The sequence below is a fragment of the Neofelis nebulosa genome, chromosome 3, assembly GCF_028018385.1.
Source record: "Neofelis nebulosa isolate mNeoNeb1 chromosome 3, mNeoNeb1.pri, whole genome shotgun sequence".
Taxonomy (NCBI): domain Eukaryota; kingdom Metazoa; phylum Chordata; class Mammalia; order Carnivora; family Felidae; genus Neofelis; species Neofelis nebulosa.
In genome coordinates, this window is record NC_080784.1 from 141,437,973 (window position 1) to 141,463,531 (window position 25,559).

The following is a 25,559-nucleotide window of genomic DNA, read 5'->3' on the forward strand; positions in this document are numbered from 1 at the left end:
TATAAATCCAGTAAGCTTTGATTGCTTAATGAAAGTCAAGAGCCTATCCTTTTAAAAGACTAATAAAATAGATAACATTTGGCAAGATTGATGGTAGAAATAAAGAACATGCAAACAATTTTAGAAATCAGAAAAGATGGGGCGCCAGGGTGGCTCAGTCGGTTGAGTGTCTGACTTCAGCTCAGGTCATGATCTCACAGCTCATGAGTTCGAGCCCCGCATAGGGCTCTGTGCTGACAGCTTGGAGCCCGTAGCCTGCTTCGGATTCTATGTCTCACCCTCTCTCTGCCCCTCCTCCGCTCATGCTCTGTCTCTGTCTCTGTCTCTGTCTCTCTCTCTGTCTCTCTCTCTCTGTCAAAAATAAATAAACATTGAAAAAGAATTTTAAGAAAATCAGAAAAGAACCATAATACAGACAAAAGAAAACTATACAAATTTATAGTGATAAATTTGAAAAATTATTTGAAAATATATGAAGTATTTGCTCAAGTTACAAATTCAGAAAAGACCAGCAGGTGGTTTTAGAAGTCCCTCATTTCCGCCCCAAAAAGTCTTTCTTTTGCACTTCCATTTGAATGCTAAATAACTTAGTTTATTTAGTCAGTCCAGGCAGGAAACAGAGGACACATTTAAATGTAGTAATTGAAGGAAATTGAGTGGCTGAGTTAATTAACAAAGGTATAGACAGGGTTAAGAGAAATCCTAGAGAGATAATGAAGCACCCTGCAGCTAGCAACAGCAATAAGCTTTTAACGGCCACTAACTAACTAGTCCAATAAGGTAAGAGGAGGGAACAGTTAATAGAGCCCAGGGAAACAGCCGTAGGGGTAGAGCCCGACACTAAATTGTGGCTTTTTGTAAGAAAATATCCACTCCTAACCTACAGCACAGTATGGAAGGAGTGTGGGGGTGGGGGTGGGGGGGATGCCTAACCTCTCTCTTCTGCTGGCTTCTAATTTCTTGCTGGTGACTCTTATTGGCTAAACCCAATTGGCCAAAGGGAAAGGGGGCCCAGTTGAAACAGGCAACAGAAATCAATCTCTTTGGGGCACAGAACAAGGTAGGGTATGACAGCATGTCGATCTCAAGGGCCAAACAGAAAATAGCTAACACAGCCAGGGAAAGAATTCTAGGTCCAAAATAAAATTTTCTTGACGTTTAAAGATATTTACTCCCTTTTCCTTTTAGGAATCGCTACTGGGAATGCAAAGTCTAAGATCAAGCTGATTTATAGGTACTCTGTAGACACTCTGAATTATTTTTTCAATCTGTATAAAATATACAAAATACAAAATTAACCATTCTAGTGGCATTAAGTACATTCATACTGTTGTGCCATCATCATCCCCATCATCACCAGAACTCTTTCATCTTACAAAACTGAAACTCTGTACCAGTTAAACAATAACTCCCATTCTCCCTTTCCTGCAGACCTGGCAATGACCTTTCTACTTTCTGTCTCTGTGAATCTGACTAGCCTAGGTACCCCATAAAAGTGCAATGACACAGTATTTGTCTTCCTGTGGCTAGATTATTTCACTCAGGATAATGTCCTCAAGGTTCACCTTTGTTGTAGCATGTGTCAGAATTTCCTTCCTTTTAAAGGTTGAATAATATTTCATTGTAGATGTAGCACATTTTGTTTAGGTATTGATCCATCAATAGATACTTGAGTTGCTTCCACCTTCTGGTTATTGTGAATAATGCTGCCATAAACATAGGTATACAGGGGCGCCTGGGTGGCTCAGTCGGTTGGGCATCCGACTTCGGCTCAGGTCATGATCTCACGGTCTGGGGGTTCGAGTCCCGTGTCGGGCTCTGTGCTGATAGCTCAGAGCTTGGAGCCTGCTTCGGATTCTGTGTTCCCTCTTTCTGCCCCTCCCCTGCTCACGCCTCTGTCTCTCTCTCAAAAGTAAATAAACATTTAAAAAAACAAACAAAAAAAAAACATAGGTATACAAATATCTGTTCTAGTCTCTGCTCTCAATTCTTTTGGCTGTATACCCACAAGTGAACTTGCTAGATCATATAGTAATTCTAACTTCAATTTTTTGAGGAGCTGCCATACTGTCTCTACAGTAAGTGCACCGTTTTACACCGCCACCAGTGGTGCAGTGTTCCAGTTTCCCCATGTCCTTGCTAACACTTATTACTTTCTGGGTTTTTTATATATTTTTTTAAGTCTTATTTATTTATTTTGAGAGGGGCGGGGGGGGGGTGACAGCACGAGCAGGCGGAGGGACAGAGAGAGAGGGAGAGAGAAAATCCCAAGCAGGCTCTGCACTGTCAGTGCGGAGCCCGATGCAGGGCTCAAACTCACAAACTGCGAGATCATGACCTGAGCGGAAATCAGGAGTCGGACACTTAACCGACTGAGCCACCCAGATGCCCTATTTTCTGGGTTTTTTAAATGGCTATCCTGAAAGAGGTGAAATGGTATATCATTGTGGGGTGAGTTCTTTGAGTAGAGTTGACAATGTTACATTAGTTTCAGGTGTACAACTTAGTGATTTTTAAAAGTTTATACATTATGCTATGTTCACCACAAGTGTGTCCCATTGCATCTATCCCATTATACCATGATAATATCATTGATTATATTCCTTATGTTGTGCCTTGTATTCTCACATGACTTATTCCATAACTGGAAGCCTGTATCTCCCACTCTCTTTCACCCATTCTACTCACCCCCCATCCCCCTTCCCTCTGGCAACCATCAGTTTATTCTCTGTATTTATCTGATTCTGCTTTTTGTTCACTTTTTTAAAAAATTCTACTTATGAGTGGAATCACGTTATTTGTCTTTCTCAGTATGACTTTTTTCACTTAGCATAATACCCTCTAGGTCCATCCATGTTGTTACAAATGGCACAATCTCATCCTTTTTCATGGCTGTGTAATACTCCTGTGTGTGCACGCATGCCACATTTTCTAGATATTAACCCCTTATTAGATATATAATCTGCAAATATTTCCTCCCATTCTATGGGCTGCCTTTTCACTCTATTGATAGTGTACTTTGGTGCACAAAAGTTTTTAATTTTGATGTCATACAAGCCAATTTGAATTATTTTTGAATTACCATTTTATTCTCAGAATTATAAAATTCTACCACTATCTATCTAGGGATGAATCTTTTTCATTTATCCTGCTTAACAGCTAATGTTGTGCTTATCTGCAACAGAGAAAAATTTTTTCATTATTCAATTGATTATCACCTTCATTTTCTGTATAATTTCTTTCTGGTAAGTTTATTAGATAGATATTGAGCATTATGAAACTATTCTTTCATATTTTCTTTCATAGAATTCTTTCTTATTTTCCACTTTTTTTTTTTTTTACTATATTCTGGGTAACTATATCACCTGTAACTTCCAGAAAATTAATTTGTCCTTTAAAAAGTGTTGATTCTATTAGCCCTTTCAAAAATGCTATCAATTATATTTTTAAATTCTAAGAATTCTTTCTTGCTCTCTGCTCCCTTTTCATAGCAGTCTATTAATTTGCTTATAGATTTGATAGATATTAAAATGCCTCTGAGATAGAAAATTAGAATTTATTTAAAGTTGTCTCTGGGTTTTAAATGTTTTGTTTGACATTAGTTACCCTCCTTACTCACCTTGGGCTATCTCTTTCGTGCTATTAGGTTTGCTCAAACATCTGTAGACACACATGAACAGAGGACTAGATTAACTGATATGGACATGAGTGTGGATTCCCTCTAGTTGTACAGACCTAGTTCCCTAATTGGACTCACCTCGGAATAGGTGAGTTGTGGCAGTTATGTGTAAAAGAGACTCCACTTGAAGATATGTGGGCATGAAGAAGGAAGCAAAGTTGGGTTATATCCCACTCTCTCCAACCTAACTGCTGAAATAAGAAGGCTTGGCAAGGGGCACCTGGGTGGCTCAGTCAATTAGGCATCCTACTCTTGATTTTGGCTCAAGTCCTGATCTCAAGGTTTGCAAGATTGGTTTGCGAGATCGAACACCGCATTGGGCTCTGCACTGACAGTGAGGAGCCATTTTGAGATTCTCTCTCCCCCACCTCTCTCTCTCTCTCTCTCTCTGTCCCTCCCCCCCAAAATAAATCAATAAATAAACCTAAAAAAAGAAGGTCTTGACAACAGATTCTATTTTTCTCTTCAGCACCTAGTCTGAACTTCTAGCACTATTTAGTTACTCCGAGCTCAGTTCTGATTATCTCTCAGGCCCCTTTACTCCCTCCAGGTCCCCTTATTAGACATGTATTTCACTTTCTTTGGAGAACAGTTCTCTCATTTATTCTTGGGTTAAATACTGCCAAGCGTATATGCTTGGCGTATAGCGTGTACTTCTGCCTTAGCTATGTAGAATTAACGTTCATACCTAGCACATGAATGTATTTCAAAGAATAAGCACTTTTCAAACCTTGCAATCAATATTTAAGTAAGCATGTAAGAAAAATCTTGCTAACATGATCTCTGGAGCCCAAAAATCCACCACAATGCAGAATTATGCTGTTGCAGACACGGGGTTTGGGGAGTTGGCTACTAGATGCAAACCCTTCAGAGATTCGGCTGTGGTTTGGCACCACCCAGTGGCGCTTGTTCTGCCTGGCCTAAATAGGAAGGAGGCATTCTGGGGCTGTGTCTTGGCTCCCCGCCAGCAGAGTCTCCAGGGCAGTGCGCCTTTAAGTCGGCCTGGTCTGGCAAGATCCCAGGGCTATAGGGATCCACCGTTCATCTCCTGCTTCTCAGGACCTCTCAGCCTGTTATTTTCCAGCCCATCCTGGTTCGCCTCCCAGAAGACAAGAACTCTCTGCCGCCCCCACTCCATTATCTCCCCCACCCCATCAAACACACACCTTTAAAGAGGGGAGGAAGATGGTTGCTGAGTGGAAGACAGTGGCCAACCCCATGACGTCTAACTTTGCAGTATAGCAGGATCTTTTTTTTTACTCTCAATATTAGTTGTGATTAGCAGCTCGATAAACATAAATCAGGAATATGCCTACATATTCCTGTAGTGCCTACCCATAATTAAGGGTACGAGAGTGGGGTGGAGGTTTATGGGCCCAGATGCCCTATATGACACCAGATACACCAGGTTGGTGTCGCCACTTGCCCTGGAAGGCTACTCTCTTCTGTTCTTTAATACAAAGTGGCAAAGCAAAGAGAAACAGCATGCCAGACCTGCATTAGAGCCCAGCGCAAGGGTCTCCGCAGGTCTCCGCATCCAGCCACCTCCTCGCAGGCAATGACTTTGGAAAGAATGGGCCGGGAGGCCTCATGTGAGAGGGAAAGGCAGATTTTGAAGACTGCCTGCGGGCGTGCGGGCGCACCCGCATGTTTCCACACGGGCCGCCACCTCCAGGGACCCGAATTCTGGCGGGACTGAGGCCGTACGGGGCGGGTTCAGGACCCAGTGATTCAGCTCCCCGCCCCTCTGGCGCCGCGGTCGGCATACTGAGGCGCCTGACGTCGCCGGAGTCCACCGCCAGGGGGCGACCACTCCATGAATGGGGGATCGGGAAGGACTAAGAGGAAAACGGGGTCCACTTTGCGGTGCCGCAGTTCTTACCTCCAGGTAGTACAGGTCCACGGAAGTGATCTGCGAGTCGAGGAAATCTTCATAGGTGTTGAACTGAGTGACTATGTTGTCCACGGCCGTCAGCCTCTCTTCCTGGTCCATCTTGTTGCCTTAGCCGAAGCGTCCCTAGCGACAGAGGCGCCAGCGTCAGGTCAGGAAGTTCCACCCCCTTCGTGTCTTCTTCCCGATCAGTTGGGAACCGGTGCGGAGCCTCGGAAGTTAACCCCACCCCCACCCCCCATGTTCGTTACTGAGTTTCGTGTTTCCCCGTAACTCCTAGGAACGCGGTCTCAAATTACCCGCTTCAAATTCAAGCCTGACACCCGTCAGCTGATTCAAACCTTGGTGAAACGTGGAGCCACGTGAGAGATGCAAATTGCAATCCAAAATTAAATATTATGAGACTGCCAGGATGTGTCGACAAAATATTCTAGATCAGCACTCTTAATCTCATTCTAACGCAATGTTATGCGGGACAAAAATACCGAGGTTAGCACTCAAGAAAGTGAAGGTCTATTTTTGCAAGAAGCGTATCTCAAAACTGAAGTCTTTGGAAATGATCTTGTATCAAAAAACAATAATAAAATATTTAATGATTTGTTATATTATTTTTAAAAATAAAACTTAAAGGCAAATTATTGCTAATGTTTGGATATGAGGAAGAATTTATGAAATTCCCAAATGAAAGAAATTCAGTGAGAATATCTGTGAAAACCTCTTTTGGCCCCAATTGCTTGTTTTTTAAACTTGTTTTCTTTCTTTTTTTTTTTAACTTTCAATAAGCACACAATGAAAGACCTTGCCTTTGTTGAAGCTTCCTTTTTTAAAGGGTAAGTAAGATATCTGTGGAAAATTAAAAAGTAAATGTTCTTACTAAAGACATTCCCCTTAGAACAAAGTTGCATTTTTTAAAATGGATTTAAAGTAATCTAAAGTGGCGGCTGGTGAAACTTCAGAATTCTTATTCAGATTTTAGTATTTTACAAATCATATTTGCAAATTAACACACAATACGATACTGAGCCTCTGGTAGTTGCTCTTTAAGTACTTACAGAATTGATTCTGAGGATTTTCAGGTGTGCTAAAAAGGTTTCTTTTAATGAAGATATCTGGTAAGATACTTGGCAGTCAGCTTTCCCAATTTAAAAAGGGCATCTCAAAAATCACGGTGTCACAAATGTACAAATTTTAAGTGATGTGGGCACAATAATCTCTAAGATATTACCGACTTATTTTTTTTAAGTTTACTTATTTATTTTAGAGAGGGAGAGAGCAGAGGTGTGTGGGGAAGAGGGACAGAGAGAGAGTACCAAGCAGCCTCTGTGCTCAGCACGGAGCCCAATGAGGCTCAATCCCACGACCATGAGTTCATAATCTGAGCTGAAATCAAGAGTCGGACACTTAAGGGACTGGGCCACCCATGCACGCAGAATCACTGACTTGTTTTTTAATTAATGAATTATCTCTTGAAATATTTTAAAAGGCATTTTGGACATTTTTTAAATGCAATTTAATCATTGCATTCAGGAGACCAGAAAGGATAGAGAAACCCTGAGCACTCAAAATACAACAAAAAAGAGGGATGCCTGGTACAATGTGCCTACTGTACTGAGTAGAGCATGCAACTCCTGATTTCAGGGTCATGAGTTGAAGCCCCATGTAGGGCATGGAACCTCTTAAAAAGAGAGAGACAAAAGTACAACAAAAACAATAATAACAACATTTATTGAACACTCCCTGCACGTCAAGCACTGTGGTAAGTGCCAACAATGAGTTACATCCTTAACTACTATTTGTGCTACAATTAACAACCACCACCAACTTAACATCATCTAATATCTGAAAAGATATGAAAATTCAAATAGCCCAAGAATGAAATCATTCTTGCAACTTAAGACATTCTAATAAGGGGCATAACTTTCAATATTCTCTATCGTCTAGAGAAATTCTATAAGTCACTCCTGAAAGAAGCATTATTTAGTGTGAATTGAGCACAAGCAAAGGCCTGGAAAAGTTTCAGCTATTTACTGTATACAGAAAATACAAGTATTTGCTTTCTTGTAATATTACTAAGACCTTACGATGTGCCAGTTCTGTTCTAAATACTTCCTACGCATCAACTTGTTTAATCATGACACCAAATCCACTAGAAAAAATAGTGTTAGCATGATTCACAACATAGAGTGAATCTAAATGAATTGGTTTGAAATCTTAAAGATAAAAATAGCAACACAACTTATGAATCCTGATTTCCCACAAAGGGAAGCTAAGGTAAGCAGAGGTTTGAAGAGCCACATGGAATTCATTACGAAAGTTGTTTTTTTGTTGTTTTTTAGAAAAAAAAATATATGTTTTTTAGAAAAAAAATATGTATATATTTATATATATCCAATTGAGAAAGGCAACATGAACTTAGCACAAATAACAGGAGCAAAAGGGATGCATATTCTAAGATGTGGAGGAAAGAAAGATCAGGTTCTGTGTAGGGGAAAGCTGCACATTGTTTTGATGTTATGAGGGGGCCCCTAAGAAGTGTAGAGGAAAAGAAGGTTCCCGGAGGAAGAAACTTGGTCGGAAGGCTTTGAGTGCTAGGTTGAAGAGTTTGCAAAAGGTAGTAATCATGTCCTTGAAAAAGGCTAGGCTACAATAACAATGGCTTTGAGTGATGATCATGCACTACTGAAAAAATTCTGTCTTCCTGTCAAAGTGTCTGGGTGCCCCTATTTATATTGATTATATTTGCTTTAAGGTCCTCCTCCATCAAGATTTCATCACTTTCAAGAAGCAGTAAAGCATCTAGAAAATCTCAGGTTCGTTAAACTATAGCACTTTGATTACAAAGGCCTGTATTTTAGTAAAGTGTGCGGTCTTTGTTTGAATATTATACTATTATGATCCATTGGGACTGTACATTTTCAGTGGAAACCTCATTAAATTTACTATTTGGTAAACAAGTCTTTGATGAGGTAAGCTCTAAAGCACCCAAATTTAAACAATTATGCAATTACTTTCAGTCAATGAGTCTAGCTGTGTCTCCTAACTCAAAACATTTAGGGTGATTTTCAACCAATAGGTTTCTCTATGAATATTTAAAGAGAAAAAGAAAGTTTAGAAGTTTAGCCTTGTTCCTTACAGAAAGGCTTGAATTATTGTAGGTTTAATTCAATTGTCTTTTGTTTAACTTTCAATTTAAGTTCAAAACTACTTTTTGACAAGTGCCTGAGAAAAAGACAGTAAGAGAGAAATTAATGAGCTTCAGCAAGTCCCTATTTCCAACTGCAAAGTCTTTGTTATGATTGGGAAATACTTTATTTTGGAAAACAATGCATTCCTACTTAAAGTCTGGGATTTTTAAAGATCGAAACCTGGAATTTAGCCACAAATCCCAGCAATTTCATTCCTTGCAAAAGGACCAGCAAGGAAAAAATTTTTAAAAAATTAAAAAATTAAAATTAAAAAAAAAGGACCAGCAAGGATTATGTACATTCACAGTAAAACTCCAAAATGTAAATGAGAATAAATATGTGCTATGTGAGAATAACAGGATATATGCCATATTTAGGTTGGTGTTGAGTAGGAAAAAAAAAAAGCACAAGGGTAAAACAAAGGTCAGGAATGTAGGAAAAATCTAAGTATAAGTGTGTCTTTAAAATAAACAGGCATTGGTACTGTACTTACCTGGTAGAACTATGTAAAAGAATTTCAGGAGTGCCTGGGTGGCTCTGTCAGTTAAGCGGCTGACTTCAGCTCAGGTCATGATCTCACAGTTCAGGAGTTCAAGCCCCACATTGGGCTCTGTGCTGACAGCTCAGAGCCTGAAGCCTGCTTGGGATTCTGTTTCTCTCTGTCACTCCCCTGTTCATATTCTCTCTCTCTCTCTCTCTCTCAAAAATAAACATTAAAAAATAAATAAAAAGTAAAAGAATTTCAAATTAAACTCTACAGTTTTCTATTTCCAGCTGTTCAGCAATATACTATGGTGTCTGGGAAAATGAATAGAAAACATACTTTTGGTAGGTTGACAAGATCGGAAGCGGAATGCCTTGCTTATTATGTCGATGGGATGCTAAACACTCTGAGTAAGAACTTGAGGCTCTATTAAGATGGATTTAACACATTATCATCTCTTAAGAAAGAAAAACATATGCTTGCTCTAATAAGATAAGAAATTTGTGTGTGTTGTTGCCCAATTGCTTATTTATTAAGTTTCCATAGATTGCAAATGAGCACTATTGCTTAATCATGAACCAAGGAGAGCTCTTTTGTGCTTTGTAATAATGATGACATTGAATTTATTTAAGATGTTTCTTGTGATGAGATCACTGGACCTTCACACCATCTCAGTTATTCTAAAGTGCTGGAGTTCTGGTTCCACAGCTTCTCCGTCTGGAGACACAATGTTTTCCTATGCCATAAGTCCCAAGTTTTCTCTTCTCTTGACTGTATCTAACAGTGTGTAAGGAAGGATCCAGAAGAGAGAAAGACAAGTCCCAGGAGCAGGGTTGACGGGTCTTAGCAGCTGATAAAAGTTGAAAATCACTACTGTGCTATGAGATAGATGAGAGATGTCATAGCTACAATCATCTCTTTGGAACAGAGGAAAACTTGGCCTCTCAATGGCTCTTAGAAGGTTTGTCTAACAGTTTCACTGAAAATTCCCTCAACTTGTTTGTCTACATGGGAATTAGGATCTAATCTATAACAAAACTTCCCTTGAGTGGCCAGTCTCAGAACACATCACGTGGAAATAGAGGGCCACCGCTGCAGATGCAAAGCTGCCTATTTCAAGTGGGGGTACTCAGCACTGACACCACAGTCTTAACTGTTTTGTACCTTCGATACACTCTTATTTTCTACTGTGCCTTTCCCTATTTTCTCTTCTGTCTTTAATCCTGCATCCTCCTGTTTCAAAGCAGGTAATCTTGATTTCTATTCCACAAAGGAATAAAGTAAAAGCCATCAGATTAGATATCCTTCATTCAGATACACAAGCTTACTCACACCTCGGTTCTTCTTCCCTTTTGTTTCAAAGGAAGAGATTTACATCCTCTTAGGCCTCTCCTTCTGCCTTCCCAGGATTTCTTATTTTGATTATCACCTCTATCATCACTTTCTCTCTCTTCTCCTTCCTTTCACTTCTCTCAAAATCTCCCCCCTCTCCCCAGCCTCTTTTCCATTTTAAAACCAACCAAAGGAAATTAAAAACAAGCCTCTCAACTCCACCGCCCACTTCAGCTATGGACTCTCCCACCTTTCATAGCAAAGCTTCTTGAAAGAGTTAACTTCAATCACTCTCTCCCTTTTCTTACCTTCCACTTTCTGCCCAACACATTTCATCTAGTTTTACACACAGTTCCACTGAAATTTGTTACCAGTCAGTTATGACTTCCTTGCCCTTGAGGGTCAATGGACATATTTTTTTTTTTTTCTGTCCTCATACTACTTTGATTCTCAGGTGCACTGGGTCTTGTGAGCACTCCTTTTTCTTCAAAAGTTTCTTAACTTCCCTCGCATTACTTAGCCTTGAGACTAGTTGGTTGGTTTTCCGTCAGCTTTTTTTTTGTTTGTTCATTTTTTAGGGTTTCTTTTTGCTGGCTCCCTTCCCCTTAACTACTTTTTAAATTTTTTTTAACGTTTTTTTTTTTTTTTTTTTTTTTTTTTTTTGAGAGAGAGAGAGACAGAGCATGAACGGGGGAGGGTCAGAGAGAGAGAGAGGGAGACACAGAACCGGAAGCAGGCTCCAGGCTCTGAGCTGTCAGCACAGAGCCCGACGCGGGGCTCGAACTCACGGACCGTGAGATCATGACCTGAGCCGAAGTCGGACGCTTAACCGACTGAACCACCCAGGCGCCCCCCCTTAACTACTTTTTAAAAATTTAGAATGTCTCAGGGTTCTCTACTAGGCCTTTTTCCTGCCTCTTTACCGTCTCACTTTGAGATCACACCCAGGTCCATAACTTTACTTCTGGCCTACATGCATATGATTCCCAAATCTAGAACTAGCTGGGTTACCTTCTTGAGCTCCAATGAAACATCCAACTTCTTACCAGATACCACTGGATGTATAACGTGTATAAAATTGGCTTGTTTCTCTTCCCCTGCTCCTCATCTTGCTCCTACCCCAGGGTTCCCTCGGTCAACATACAGCCTCCCCTTCTTTTGGTGGTTCTTGGAAAAAATTGGGAAGACAGTCATGACCCTTGCCTCTCCTTCGCCCCTGAAATATGCAACCTATTTCTTATACTTAGTCTCCCAAGTATATCTCTCGTAGGCTTCGATTTCTTCCCAGTCTTATTGCCATTGCTTCCTTGACTAAGCCAGAGACTGACACCAACACTCCCAAAATAGCCTCTTTCCTGGTTTCCTTATACCCCACTGGCTCCATTCTACTCGTCCCAGTGTAATCAGTGATTGTTTAAAAACACTGATGTTATTTCATCATGTTCCTCTGACAACTTCCATTGTCTTCCCATAGCCCTTAGAATAATATTTTTTTAAAACATAGCTTACGAGGCCCTCCACATTCTGACTCTCCTCTGACCCCTCCGTCTCACCCATGACATGTTCCAACTACACTGGACTGCCTTCAGTTTTTAAAGAAGCCACAATTTCTTTTGTCACTGGATCTTTAAATATGCTGTTGCCTCTACCTAGAATATTCTTTCAAAGTACACATTCTTTTAACTATTAGTTCCATTTTACAGATATTGGTATAGATAGAAGTATAGAGATGTAATTGATCTTCTCTTATATATTCCCAGAGCAGTTTCTACTCCCCTCATTGTTATGAACATCTCAATTATAAGGTATTTGCAAAATGTCTATACTCCTTGTTAGAATCTATACACATGAGGGGCGCCTGGGTGGCTCGGTTGGTTGAGCATCCGACTTCAGCTCAGGTCATGATCTCACGGTCCGTGAGTTCGAGCCCCGCGTCAGGCTCTGTGCTGTCAGTTTGGAGCAAGGAACCTGCTTCGGATTCTGTGTCTCCCTCTCTCTCTGCCCCTCCCCCACTCATGCTCTGTCTCTATCAAAAAATGAATAAACGTTAAAAAAAATAAAATATTTACAAAAAAGAATCTATACACATGAAGGCAAAGACTTTATCATCCCTGTTCACCTCCATTTTCTCAGCATCTGACATGGCACCTGAAATATACTGGGTCTTCAAAACATTTGCTGAATAGGGGCACCTGGGTGGCTTAGTTGGTTAAGCATCCGACTTTGGCTCAGGTCATGATCTCACAGTTTGTGAGTTTGAGCACCATGTTGGGCTCTGTGCTGACAGCTCAGAGCCTGGAGCCGCTTCAAATTCTGTGTCTTCCTATCTCTCTGCCCCTCCCCCACTAGCGCTCTGTCTCTCCTTCAAAAATAAATAAACATTAAAAAAAATTTTTTAAGTTGCATAAAAAACCATTTGCTGAATAAAAGTTTCCTGTATGTTTTACTCATTCACTTCTGGAAACTACCAAGTAAAAGGCAATACACTCAGTGTGAGAACTATAAACAACCTAAATGTTAGCACCCAAGTTTTAGAAAGGTGCTTTACATTACTAGCATAATAATAACGTAAGACAAATGATATTTTTGAAGCACTATGCAAATCCAGAGCAGCTAAAAGTCACTTCTAACTGGAAGATTCAACAAAAGTTTAAAGCATAACATGGCCTTTGTAGTAAATTTGAAGTATTGAGATAGGAATATGGGACTCTGAATAAATGTCCATGTGACATGTTCAGAAGCTGACCATGGTGAGATTTGTCAATTTAATAAACTCCAACTGTATTGTCCAAGTAAAGGAGAATCAAAAGAAATGTTTGGAAAGAAATGCTAATCAGAATTGTACTTTGGAAAGATTATCCTGACAGCAGCAAATGACTGGAAGGTTGGCAGAAAGACCTCTTAGATCTAGAAGAGAGGAAGGAAGGGAGTCGGAGTTGGAAAGTAAGTGTAGGAAAGACAGATTCAAGAAACCTTGGGGGAAGGAATTCTATAGAGCAGTAACTGAGTTCAAGTTTAATACCTACTTTTTACACCTGAGTAAGATTAAAAAAGATTTTCATTTTCAATCAAACTTACACCGGCTTAAAATAAGAAATACATCAATGTGGTTGGTTTTTAATGAAAACTTGCTGATACTTAGTAAATTCAAATAATGAGGCACCGACTTGAAGATAAAAAATTCAGATGAAATTTCAGAAGAAAATAAAAAGTGACATCTTTAAAACCCCAGATACAAGGTGGAAACAGGCTGCCTCTCTGAGGAGTATATTGAGCCCCTCTAAAATACGCAGTGACCTCTATAGAATTCCTAAGAGGAGAGGCTGGATCTATTTTAAACCACTGTCTTCTTTCTAGCCTCTAAGTACAATGTCAGAGCTCATTAGATATTCAAGTATTTTTGCAGCCATGGTAATAACACAACCTGTTACAACTAAGCCAATATAAAAAGGGTCTGGAAGGAAGATCACTATACTTCACTAGCCTCTCTAGAAGAAGCATTAAAGGAAGAGATGCCAATTCCATTAAGAGCTAATTAACTCATTGTACTTGGCTTTGCTTCTCCAGGATCTCAAACATTCTCTGACTGCAGATAAATTAAGCACAATAATTACAATAAAAGACATTTTGAGCCATCTCTCCCACTGACTCTTACTTACCAAAGCAAAGGTAAAACTCACACAGCAATAATTTAACATAACCAAATCAAGCTCTGTGCTACGTAGACCCTGAAAGTACAATCAAAAATAAAGTCTGGTCCTTTTTATCTTCAAGGATATTGACATTTTGGGACAGGAGACACAAAAGGCACGAACTGGTAGTTGATTGAGTGAAGAAAAATAAGACGAACTAAGCAGGTTTGGGGAAACAACTTTGTAAATAAATGAGAAAATAAAACTTTATAGAAGTTATGATAAAAATGTTTGCAAGGTACAACATGGAATGGGGTAAAAAAAAGTTTTCTATGTGGGAAGGACAGACTTAAAGAATGCAAGCATGCTGCATCTTAAGAAATCAGAAAATTGGGGCGCCTGGGTGGCGCAGTCGGTTAAGCGTCCGACTTCAGCCAGGTCACGATCTCGCGGTCCGTGAGTTCGAGCCCCGCGTCAGGCTCTGGGCTGATGGCTCGGAGCCTGGAGCCTGTTTCCGATTCTGTGTCTCCCTCTCTCTCTGCCCCTCCCCCGTTCATGCTCTGTCTCTCTCTGTCCCAAAAATAAATAAAAAATGTTAAAAAAAAAAAAAAATCAGAAAATCATTTTGTCTTCTCTAAAAGAATGAGTTTAGGTTGGATGATCTCTGCGATCACATCTAGCTTCAAAATTCTGTAATATTCTGTTATAACGTACGCGTTCATTAAGCGTTTACGTCTAACCTGGAGGAAGTCTCTGAGAAGAAAGGGGAACAGTGGAGTCATTATCCTATAGTGCACTTTGATGGAAGAAAACATTAAATGACTGTATTAAATGACTACAAACAACAACGTGCTTGGCAAGATGACCATATTGTCTCAGTGTGTCTGATCTCTTGTTCGAAAAAAACAAATGTCTGTTTCACATCTTTTTTCCATTCAAAATTGTCACCTTCCTCTCCCTGTCTTTCCAGCCCCTTGACACATTCCCCATCTACCCACTTATCCATCTCTACCTAGCAGTTTCACTTTTAAATATAAAAACAGGTAAAATGAATACTATTTTTAGGAAAATGCAGATATCACTAGAGCTAACCCTCGCCAAGTAATCTGAACAGTCAATATTTTACCATCTTAGAATATATTTTTGAAGAAAAGTTAAAAGATTTTATAAATGGGCACTAGTGTCATTTGCCAAAATGATGTTAACATTAGCCAAAGGAACACAAAAGTATTGCTTTCAATAACCAAGAGTGAATATTTCTGGCAACTACAGTGTTTCAGCAGTAAATATTTTAAATGCACACTTAATTTAATGGACAGAACACAAAGGTGTACTTATGTGACCATACTAAAGCATCCCCCCGTGTTGTCTTTTCTATCAGGACCTCATTAACATTTTTACTTATCAGTTTTTTTTTTTAACTTTCTCCGAAAACTTCTCCTTTTCCATGTCCATGCAGAATATCTACTATCAGGTGAATATTCTAATATATAATTACTGGCCCACATCTGTGGGGAAATAGGTGCAACTTACATAAATGGGTTAGAAAAAAGCTTAGGGTGGAAAGTCGCCACCAAGAGGCAAAAGTACCAGAGCTTAGCTAGCGAGATATTGTAATAGGATCACAACTAACTTGTTATATCACCTGCAGGAAATTAATTTCCATGTGATGCCAATATCACAAACTCCAGTTGCCTCCCCCAGACCTTTTGCTTCTTACACACACAAGTTAATGATTACTGTCTGATTGTTTTCTCCACGTTCATGTGTGTAAGATCTTGTTTTCTTCACATGGGTAATATCTTGAGAGCTCATTAAATATGGAGACAAAACCCCTCTTTGGGTCTCTTGCCTCCTCCCAGACATTAGCCTCTTTTGCATTCAATTCTGCATCTGCCCTTTTGCTGGACAAGAGAGAACTCTAGACTCACAGTCTGCGACACACATCTTTTTTATTTTTTCAAAATTGTTGCTATCCTCAGAGTTTCAAATTTCTTTGAAAATTGTTTTCTCCCAGGGCACATCAGTGTTAATGTCTCTGATCTGCACTATAGAACATCGAAACAGAGGAGGTAATGATAGCAGCACAACTGAAATGGCTGTGACTGAGTCTGATAAAATTAAAGTTTTAGTAAAGACCAAAACTTGAGGGGCACCTGCGTGGCTCAGTCAGTTAAGCATCTGACTCTTGATTTCACCTCAGGTAATGAACACATACATGGTCACGGGACTGAGCCCTGCTTGGGATTCTCTCTCTCTCTTTCCCTCTGCCCCTCCCTTCTCCTGCTCCTGCTCTAATATGCACTCTCTCTTTCTCTCTCTCTCTCTCAAAAAAAAAAGTTAAAAAAAATCAAAACTTGAAAATGTGGCTCTATGTGCATGTTTATCCATAACCAAATGCATTAATCATAATTCAGGCCTCTGCTTTTGATGCCATGCATAATGAACCATGCTTCTTAATGTTTCCTCTTTCCATTTACTATTTGGTTTATGAGTCAATTATTGGATTTTGAGGGGTTTTATAAAGGACTGATAATAAAAATTGATTGCAAAGTATTCTGAAAGCCTCTCCTGATAACTGTTCTAGAGAGAAAAACAGGTTTTTACTCTTCATAACATTTCCCAGTAGATTATGTATTCCAGAAAGAGTGTACATGTAACGTAAATTCCTAAATTTTCTTAAAATGTATTTTAAGGATATTGTCCTTTACTTCAATTAAAAATCTAGTATTGGGGGGGCGCCTGGGTGGCACAGTCGGTTAAGCGTCTGACTTCAACCAGGTCACGATCTCGCGGTCCGTGAGTTCGAGCCCCGCGTCAGGCTCTGGGCTGATGGCTCGGACCCTGGAGCCTGTTTCAGATTCTGTGTTTCCCTCTCTCTCTGCCCCTCCCCGTTCATGCTCTGTCTCTCTCTGTCCCAAAAATAAATAAAAAACGTTGAAAAAAAAATTAAAAAAAAAAAAAATCTAGTATTGGGGCGCCTGGGTGGCCCAATCGGTTGAGCGTCCGACTTCAGCTCAGGTCGCGATCTCACCGTTCGTGAGTTCGAGCCCCACGTCAGGCTCTGGGCTGACAGCTCAGAGCCTGGAGCCTGCTTCCGATTCTGTGTCTCCCTCTCTCTCTGCCCCTCCCCCATTCATGCTCTGTCTCTCTCTGTCTCAAAAATAAATAAACATTAAAAAAAATTAAAAAAAAATCTAGTTTTGCCTTGAAGCATTACTGCACTGGGAGCTATCAAGAACAATAACAGTATTGGCAATTATTTTGATTAAATTAGATCACTCAAAGTTTCCAAATAATTACTAATACACAGAAGGGGATCTAATTTCTAATTTAGAAGAGACTAAAAATAACCTAAGTAATTTCAAAATAAAATTTAAACTCCTACTGATTTCTGGAAGTTTGGCCTGCATAATTATTCAAGAGAAAACTGTTATTTTTATAAAATACTTGAACACTGTTTATTACAGACCTATATAATTTATTGACCGTTATAGTATACATGATTACATAACCAATTTGTTCCTCCACATGTTAACCAACCTTAATTAATAGCTTTTTTAGGCTAATGCAATTTTTATATAGGTCTTTGGATACTAACAGAAAAAAAGTAATTAAGCCATTTGATAGGTCAAGAAAAACTATTTAAGACAATTTTCCTGAGAAGCCAACACATAATAACACAATGCTGATTTGGATTTTAGAAAAGTCAAGGTCTGGTTGTGTCTGTTTAATTGGGAACCATTATCAAATCCTGTAACTCCTTTGTATCTTACTTTATCTATTGAGAGACGCTGGTAATAAATTGTAGCTTCCTTGAAGTCATTCTTAAACAGGGAAGTTAATTGAGAGGTATGAGCTACATAAAACAGGGACCATGTTTTCTACTTTTCATTTTAAGTCATGAGCCCTTAAATCCATGAGGCACTGAAGACATCAGATGACAGCTGCTTCCAATCACTGTTCAGGTTTTTGGTCCAGAACCAATTGCCCTGATTTATACACTATGTTCCGATCAGTTTCTAACCTTTTTATTACTGATGACATTTGTCATTCTTCAATTTACAATCTAACTTGGCCTTTCTGCCAGATATTTTACCCTGTTTTTCCAGTACGACCTTGACCATCGCTTCCGGCCTGGATTTTTCTTCTACGTTGCTTCATCTTTCCCAGAGTTATGCATTTAGCCCAACCTCCTGTGGGTGGCGCTCCTGCCTGAGTCTCCCCAGCTTGAAAGCAGGATCCAAGGGCTGCTTCTTGGTCTGCCAGCAGTGCCCTGAAGAAACAACTTTCCCCACAGGCAAAGGCCATGATATGGTGTGGTGGGAAGGGCATCAGGCCTGCCAGACAAGAACTCCCCTGGCAGCCTACCTGAAATTCCAGCCAAGGATCTTAAGTGTTGCTCTTTAAGATAACTTTGTTTTCAGAATCTGTATCCTCCTAACTGCCATTCCTACCTTTTTCTATTGAAATAATTGTTTTCCTACGTGATTATTGAGAACTCAAGGTTTCTTAAGATTTCAACAATTGTGTTATAGCAGAACAGATGGTGATCGGTAAACAAGATTTTTACGTTTCTTGTAATCTGTCTCCCCTTTATTCTGTTTTAGTACTGAGAAAGAAGTAAGTATTTACGAAAGTTTTCCTCTCACTAACAAGAGACTGTACGTGCACCGGGGGAGACTGGCCCAGGGGTGATGGTAACAGAAGTGATAGAAACTAAGCAGAATGAGAAAAATCCAAATGGACCCAGGGAACAGTATCAAGACTGATCCTCACCAGATGATTCAAATTCCTAAAATCTGGGATGTACTGAGTTTTTGTTTCACTGTGGAGGTTGCTTTCCTTACACATGCCTTCTGAGCAGAAGTAGATTTTAACAAGATTAAGCCTTCTGTTGCCTGGAAAAAAGAATACATTAATTGGTAAATAAATCATCAAAATTTGTTTAATTAAGTACGTAAGCTACTTACAGAAGCACAGCACTTTCTGGAATAAAGGGAGTCCTAGCCATGTTGATTTGGGGTCAGCAGGGATGAGGTGCATCGAAGGAGAGGATCCGGTCCAGGTGAGGTAGCCCATGGCTGCAGGAGGACTAAGAATGGCCTGTAACAAACATGGGGATATACTGGGAAGAAATCACCAATATTAAGAGATGAATAAAGGAGAGGTTAAGGGGAGATCTTAATCAACTTTACCATTTTGGCAAGGTTTACAGTTAATTTGTTCTAAAGATGTGTGTTCCTTGCAGAACACAGGAAGAAACCATATACACATAGGAGGATGTCTTATAAAGAATAGTTTATATGTACTCCCAGTCCCAGCCTCAAAATTCGGATGGCCTGGAGTCCACTCTCCCTTCTCCTCATATTCCTGATGCACACACATGAGGACACACCAACCTGAAGGTTTCATCTGGTTCCAAGACCAGCCTGACCACCCCATACACCTGCAGTGTGGGGGCCCTGTTAACAGGAAATTCTGGAATCCTAGGTAGCTAAAAGGAAGGGATCCAGGTCTGGATGAACATGTTCTTTTGGCCACTTAACTCCTCAAATTGGGAGGGGCAGGGCAAGAAAAGGCAGGTACCCTTAAAAATATGGAAATATAGCCTCTTCTTCCCATCCCCCCACCAGTGACATTACCCTAGTGTTATAAATACATGTGCACAATGTTCATTTAGAGTGACTTTCAGTTTAGTTCAAGACATGTACAAGACTTTATTAACACCACCTAGAAAAATAGGGAACGTCTCAGTGAATGAGAAAGCACTGTATTAAGTGTGTAAGTATGGGTAAAAATTGTGATTTCTTTGGAAGAAAGGTCAAATGTGTTCACCTCTGCTCTTTGGATCATAGAATAATCAAGTTTACAGCTTAAGATCATGTTTCATTTTGCAGAGAAGAGTGAAATTGAATGAGTTTCAATATCTAGATAGTATCTTGTACCTAGTAGCAGCATATAAATATGTACTGAATGATGAAATTATTAGCCAAAACTAAAGAAAGTGAGAGAGCCAGGAGACTCCTGATTCCCCGTAAATTGTTTTGCAGTACGTATCCCTGTGTTTTCCCCAGCCATATTCAACAATGCATTAAGACGTAATCATAGCCTCATAGCTCCAAAAGCCAATATGTGAAGGGACAGGGGAAAGCAAAAAGACTCTTCTCCCAATCACAGGAATATGTCTTTGTGCACTTCTAGTTAAGAAGAAGAACACCATAGTTCCAATCCTTTTAAGGGGTATAACAAAATGACCCTGGCAAAAAGGAAGCCATGCTAACCATCTGCTTAAAAGGGGCTAGAAGAAGTATTTTAGCTTCTTTAGCCCAAATGCACACAAAAAAGATATTGAAGCATATCCAAGTGTACCTAAAACCTCTTTCTTCTAACAAATTATTGGACAAAAATCTGGCCTACTATCACTTCCTGGTTCCCTCAGCAAATGGCCTGTGCTGATTTTATTTTATAGTATCAAACATTTTATCTAAATACGGTAGTTACTTGAGACAGAGGACTGGATTCAGTAAGTCTTTTATTAGCAGTCCATTGTTTAAAAAAAATAATACAACTACAGATCGGCTAAAAGCATGGAGTCATTCTCTACAAAACCAATGTTCCAAATGTAATTCCATCTGCTTGATACTTTGACATTTTAGGTCTGGAAAAGCACAGGGTGAAAGATGGCAGAGAGCAGGGAAATTTTAGTTCGGAAGTGCAACAGCTCACTTAGAGCTTCACGAAAGCAGAACACAAAACCACTGTGACTAATACATTTTTCAGATGTATTAAGTAGAAAGGCTCAGAGGCAAAAGAGAGACAAGAGGCAAACACAATTGGCTCCTGCACCAGCTCTTCAGGATTCTGGTGTGATGCCCTAAGATTATTTTCATAGCTGGGCAAGAATGATAGGTTGTAAATGTATAACTCACTGGCAAGACAATACTTTCTGAAAATAGTATTTTCTACTGAGATATCAACAACAAAAAAAATGGATATAAGGGTTACACCAACTGTTTCTCTAGATAGGGTGCACCTGTTTAAGAAAGAAAAATGTCTAAAGAATTTGTTCTCCAATTTCACATCCCTTGACCTTTGTGACCATTCACTTCACAATGCTAATAAGGGACAGCCCAAACTTTAAATCAATCTGTACTTGGAAAGTATATTGGATGTTTATTCATCCAAACCAAATAAAGTTCTCTTCAAAAAACAGTCAAAACTTTTCCTTATTTTGCACAAATATAACTGGAAAATCCATATTGAAAAGGCTAGATGCATACTATTAAAAGTATGTGGTTGTTGCTTACAAAATAGTACCTTCTTTTTTGGTAACAGCTTTACTGAAATACAATTCATGTATCATACAATTCACAAACTTAGAGTGTATAACAATGGATTTTGGTATATTCACAGAGTTGTACAACCAATCAACACAATCAGTTTCAAAGCATCATTATCACTCCCAAAAGAAATCCTATAGCCTTTAGTTATCACCCCACCCACCTAGACTCCAAGCCCTGTCATAGGAAACTACTAATTTACTTTCTATCTCCATAAATTTACCCATTCTGAATATTTAATATGAATGGAATCTCATAATATGTGATATTTTGTGATTGATTTTTCTCTTAGCATAAAATTATTATGGTTCATTTATATTATAGCATGTATCAGTAATTCATATTTATTATTGACTGAATAATATTCCACTATATGTATTAAATCACATTTTGTTTATCCACTCATTAGTTGATGGACATTTGGGTTGTTTTCACCCTTTGGCTATTATGAATAATGCTTCTATGAAAATTAGTGTACGTATCTTTACATGTATATGTCTTTATTTCTCCTGAATATATACCTAGGTGTGGAATTCTTGGGTCAAATGACAGCCTCATGTTTAACTTTTTGAAGAATTGCCACGTTGCTTCCCAAAATGGTTGTACCATTTCACATTCCTACCACCTATGTAATGAGGATTCAAATTTCTTTACATTCCCACCAAGACTTGTCATTATCTGTTTGCCCATTTTGTAAATGGTTTATCTTTTCAGTATTGAACTGTAAGAGTCCTTCCTATATTCTAGACACCATCCCCTTAGCAGATGTATGATTTGTAGATAATTTCTTTTATTAACAAGAGTTGTCTTTTCACCCTTTTGAGACTGTCCTCTGAAGCACAAAAAATTTTAATTTTGGTAAAGTCTATTTAATATTTTTCTTTTGTTGCTTATGTTTTTGAAGTGTATCTAAAAAACCATTGTCAAATCCAAGATCATGAAGATTTATCCCTATGTTTTCTTCTAAGAGTTTTATAGTTTTAGCTTTTTTAAAAATATATTTGAGAAAGAGAGAAAGAGAAAGCACACACATGAGTGGAGGAGAGGGGCAAAGGGAGGGAGGGAGGGAGGGGGAGGGGGGGGAGAGAGAGAGAGAGAGAGAGAGAGAGAGAGAGAGAGAGAGAGAGAGAGACTCTTAAGCAGGCTCCACACTCAGCACAGAGCCTGACATGGGGCTCGGTTCCAAGATCCTGGGATTGTGACCTGAGCTGAAATCAAGAGTCAGATGCTCAACCAAGTGAACCACCCATGCACCCCAGTTTTAGCTTTTATACTTTGGTCTTTAATATATCTCAAATTAATTTTCACATGCAATATTGAAGTAGTAGTCCAACTTCATTCTGTTCAAGGTGGATATAGAGTTGTTTTAGTGCCATTTAGCAAAAATACTCTTTTTCCCATATTGAATAGTGTTGGAACACTCACTGAAAAACAATTGACCATAGATATGTGGGCTGATTTCTAGACTTCCAATTCTATTGATAGATCTATATGCCTATCTTTATGCCAATACTATGTTGTCGCAATTACTTTCGTTTTGTAGTTGGTTTTAAAATTGAGAAATGTAAGTCCTGCAACTTTTTCTTCCCCTAATATGCCTTGGCTATTTTGGATATTTGGCTTTTATATATGCATTTGGGGATCACAATGTCAGTTTCTACAAAGAAGCCAGCTGGGATTCTGATAGGGATTGTGCTGAATTTATAGATCAGTTAGGGAAGTATTGCCATATTAGTAATATTAACTTTTCCAGTTCATGAACACAAGATGTCTTTCTCTTTACTTAATTCATTAGTTTCTTTTTAGAATATTTTGTAGTTTTCAGAGTATTAGTTTTGCATATATTTTGTTAAACTCATTCCTAAGCATTTTATTCTTAACATTTTTTATTATTTATTTATTTATTTATTTATTTATTTATTTATTTATTTATTTATTTGAGAGAGAGAGAGAGAGAGAGGGAGAGAATATCTTAAGCAAGCTCCATGGTCAATCCAACAAGGAGCCCGATCCAGGGCTCAATCACATGACCCTGAGATCATGACCTGAGCCAAAATCGAGTTGGACACTCAAGCGACTGAGCCACCCAGGCGCCCCAGGATCTTATTATTTTTGATGCTATTTTGAATGAAACTGTTTTCTTGATCTTATTTTTGAATTGGTCACTGCAAGAGTATATATAGTAGAATATAAACTCTTATATATGCATACAATATGTTGACTTTTATATCTTGATCTTGTTGCCACAACCTGGTGGAATTTGTTCATTAGTTCTAATAGTTCCTTGGTGGATTCCTTAGTGTTTTCTATATACAATATCATGTCATCTCAAATAGAAATAGTTTTACTTCTTAGTAATGCTTTTTAAATACCAATTCACAATATTTTAGCATTAAATGAAACAGCCGAATGTATTATTACCAGATGTAAGAACTTAGACAAGTATCTGGATTTTTCATTTTTATCAAAATCTACTTTCTACTAGTGTATAATCATCTCTGATAAAACATTCCTTTTCTCTTCTTTTTGTTTTCTGTTCTTTAATATAGATTACTTAGACAATTGTTTCTTCTGCCCACTTTACTTCTTTACAGTAAAATTATTGCCTTGCTTCAAAAATAGAGATGTAATACCATTTATTTTTAAATGATTATATTATTTAATCAGTCGCAGGGTCAGTAGTCTTTTTTTTTTAATATTTATTTATTTTGGGGAGAGCGCAAGCAAGGAAGGTGCAGAGAGAGAGAGGGACAAGGATCGGAAGTGGGCTCTGTGAAGACAGGCTAACAGCAGTCAGCTTGAACTCACAAACCCCCAGCTCATGACCTGAGCCAAAGTCAGACCAACTGAGCCACCCAGGTGTCCCAGGTCAGTAGTCTTTGATTCAGTAAAATAAACTTCTTTATAAAATGACTTTACACAGAAATCAAAAGTACAGAAAAGCAATGTCATATCACTGTGCAGTAAATTTGTACCAATATAAGTAAAACAATAGAACATCCGTCCACAAAAGACCAATGAAATGTTTGATGTACGTATCCCCCGTATCACAAAATGTAAATAACTGCCACATACAGCACCTTTTCCCGTCCACGTAGAAAACTGCTTCGGTCATCACTTTGCAACACATTGAGTAGAAAACTACAGCATCTGGCACAAGACTGATACAAAGCAATAAAAATTAGTGAAGAATTATTTAACGGATTCTGTGGATACTGAGGCTTTCAACATGTCTCTCTGTCTCTGTGCAAAATGCATCTATCATTCCCATATGGCTCTCTTTATTAGGATTACGTTTCTGAGGCACTCATTAAAGAGTTTAGCTGATGTGTTACCCCAGAGGGGATTGAGATCAGGGGCAACCTCTCGACCCCAGGATGTGGTCTCCAGAGCCAAGGAATATTTCAAGGAGGGAGACCATGAAGTTTCGCTAAGAAAATATTATCTCTTTTAAGGAGTTTTATCTAGAAGTTAGAAGACATACAGAGATGCTGCAGTTAGGGCAAGGTTAAAATCTCTCATCAGAGACAAATAGATTAACCTGCGACACAACTTTAGTGCTGTGCTATTTTGTATTATGTGCTTGTATAAAGGAAATATATATAATTGCAGGAAAAGTTTAAGCAATTAGTCTTCTAGTCTGGCTGGCTGTATTTCATATTTTTGACAATTACCCACTCACATTTTTTCAAGACAAAGGTTTAACTCTTATAAAAACAGTTATTGAATGTATATTAAAATTTGGCAGGGCTGATAGCCTATGTTATCACTAATTCATAATAAAGCAAACCACAAGAATGCTTACTTACAAGTGACTTATCCGAACATGCCCCCATAAACTATATTGAAATGCTGTTGATTTTAATCTCGATGGAGCACTGGAGCGTCCTTATTAGTAAGAAGGTAGGAAAATCAATCTAGAATTGAGTTAGCTATTATGCAGAATGATCTGAATTTTAATCTTGATCTGACTTTTAAGCTGAGATCTACCCTTTTGTGACTGTCATATTGGA

At 38.8% G+C, this 25,559-nt stretch overlaps 1 protein-coding gene and 1 long non-coding RNA gene across 8 annotated transcripts in view; one reads left to right on the top strand and one right to left on the bottom strand.

Moving 5' to 3' along the window:
* The window catches only part of CFAP299 (cilia and flagella associated protein 299), a 585,593-nt gene extending 579,921 nt beyond the window's left edge, over positions 1 to 5,672 (bottom strand). For 3 of the 4 annotated variants that reach the window (XR_009259483.1, XM_058722135.1, XM_058722134.1), the window contains exon 1: positions 5,562 to 5,672. Coding sequence is in view for 3 of the 4 variants with exons in the window: in XM_058722135.1 (XP_058578118.1) it covers positions 5,562 to 5,672 (111 nt within the window). In the remaining variant the exon portion in view is untranslated. Of the gene's footprint in view, positions 1 to 5,173; positions 5,301 to 5,561 lie in introns of those variants that run through there. The other variant, XM_058722136.1, reaches the window with a different exon arrangement.
* LOC131507401 (uncharacterized) lies at positions 5,609 to 20,083 on the top strand. Of its 4 annotated transcripts, none has more exons than XR_009259487.1 (5): positions 5,609 to 5,721; positions 5,851 to 6,059; positions 6,354 to 6,400; positions 8,320 to 8,380; positions 18,814 to 20,083. It is a non-coding gene; the product is annotated as an uncharacterized LOC131507401 (long non-coding RNA). The 4 variants fall into 4 exon arrangements; XR_009259485.1 differs by lacking the exon at positions 5,609 to 5,721 and adding an exon at positions 7,098 to 7,326 and having other exon boundaries at positions 5,811 to 6,059; XR_009259484.1 differs by lacking the exon at positions 5,609 to 5,721 and having other exon boundaries at positions 5,811 to 6,059.
* The last annotated feature ends 5,476 nt before the right edge of the window (positions 20,084 to 25,559 follow it).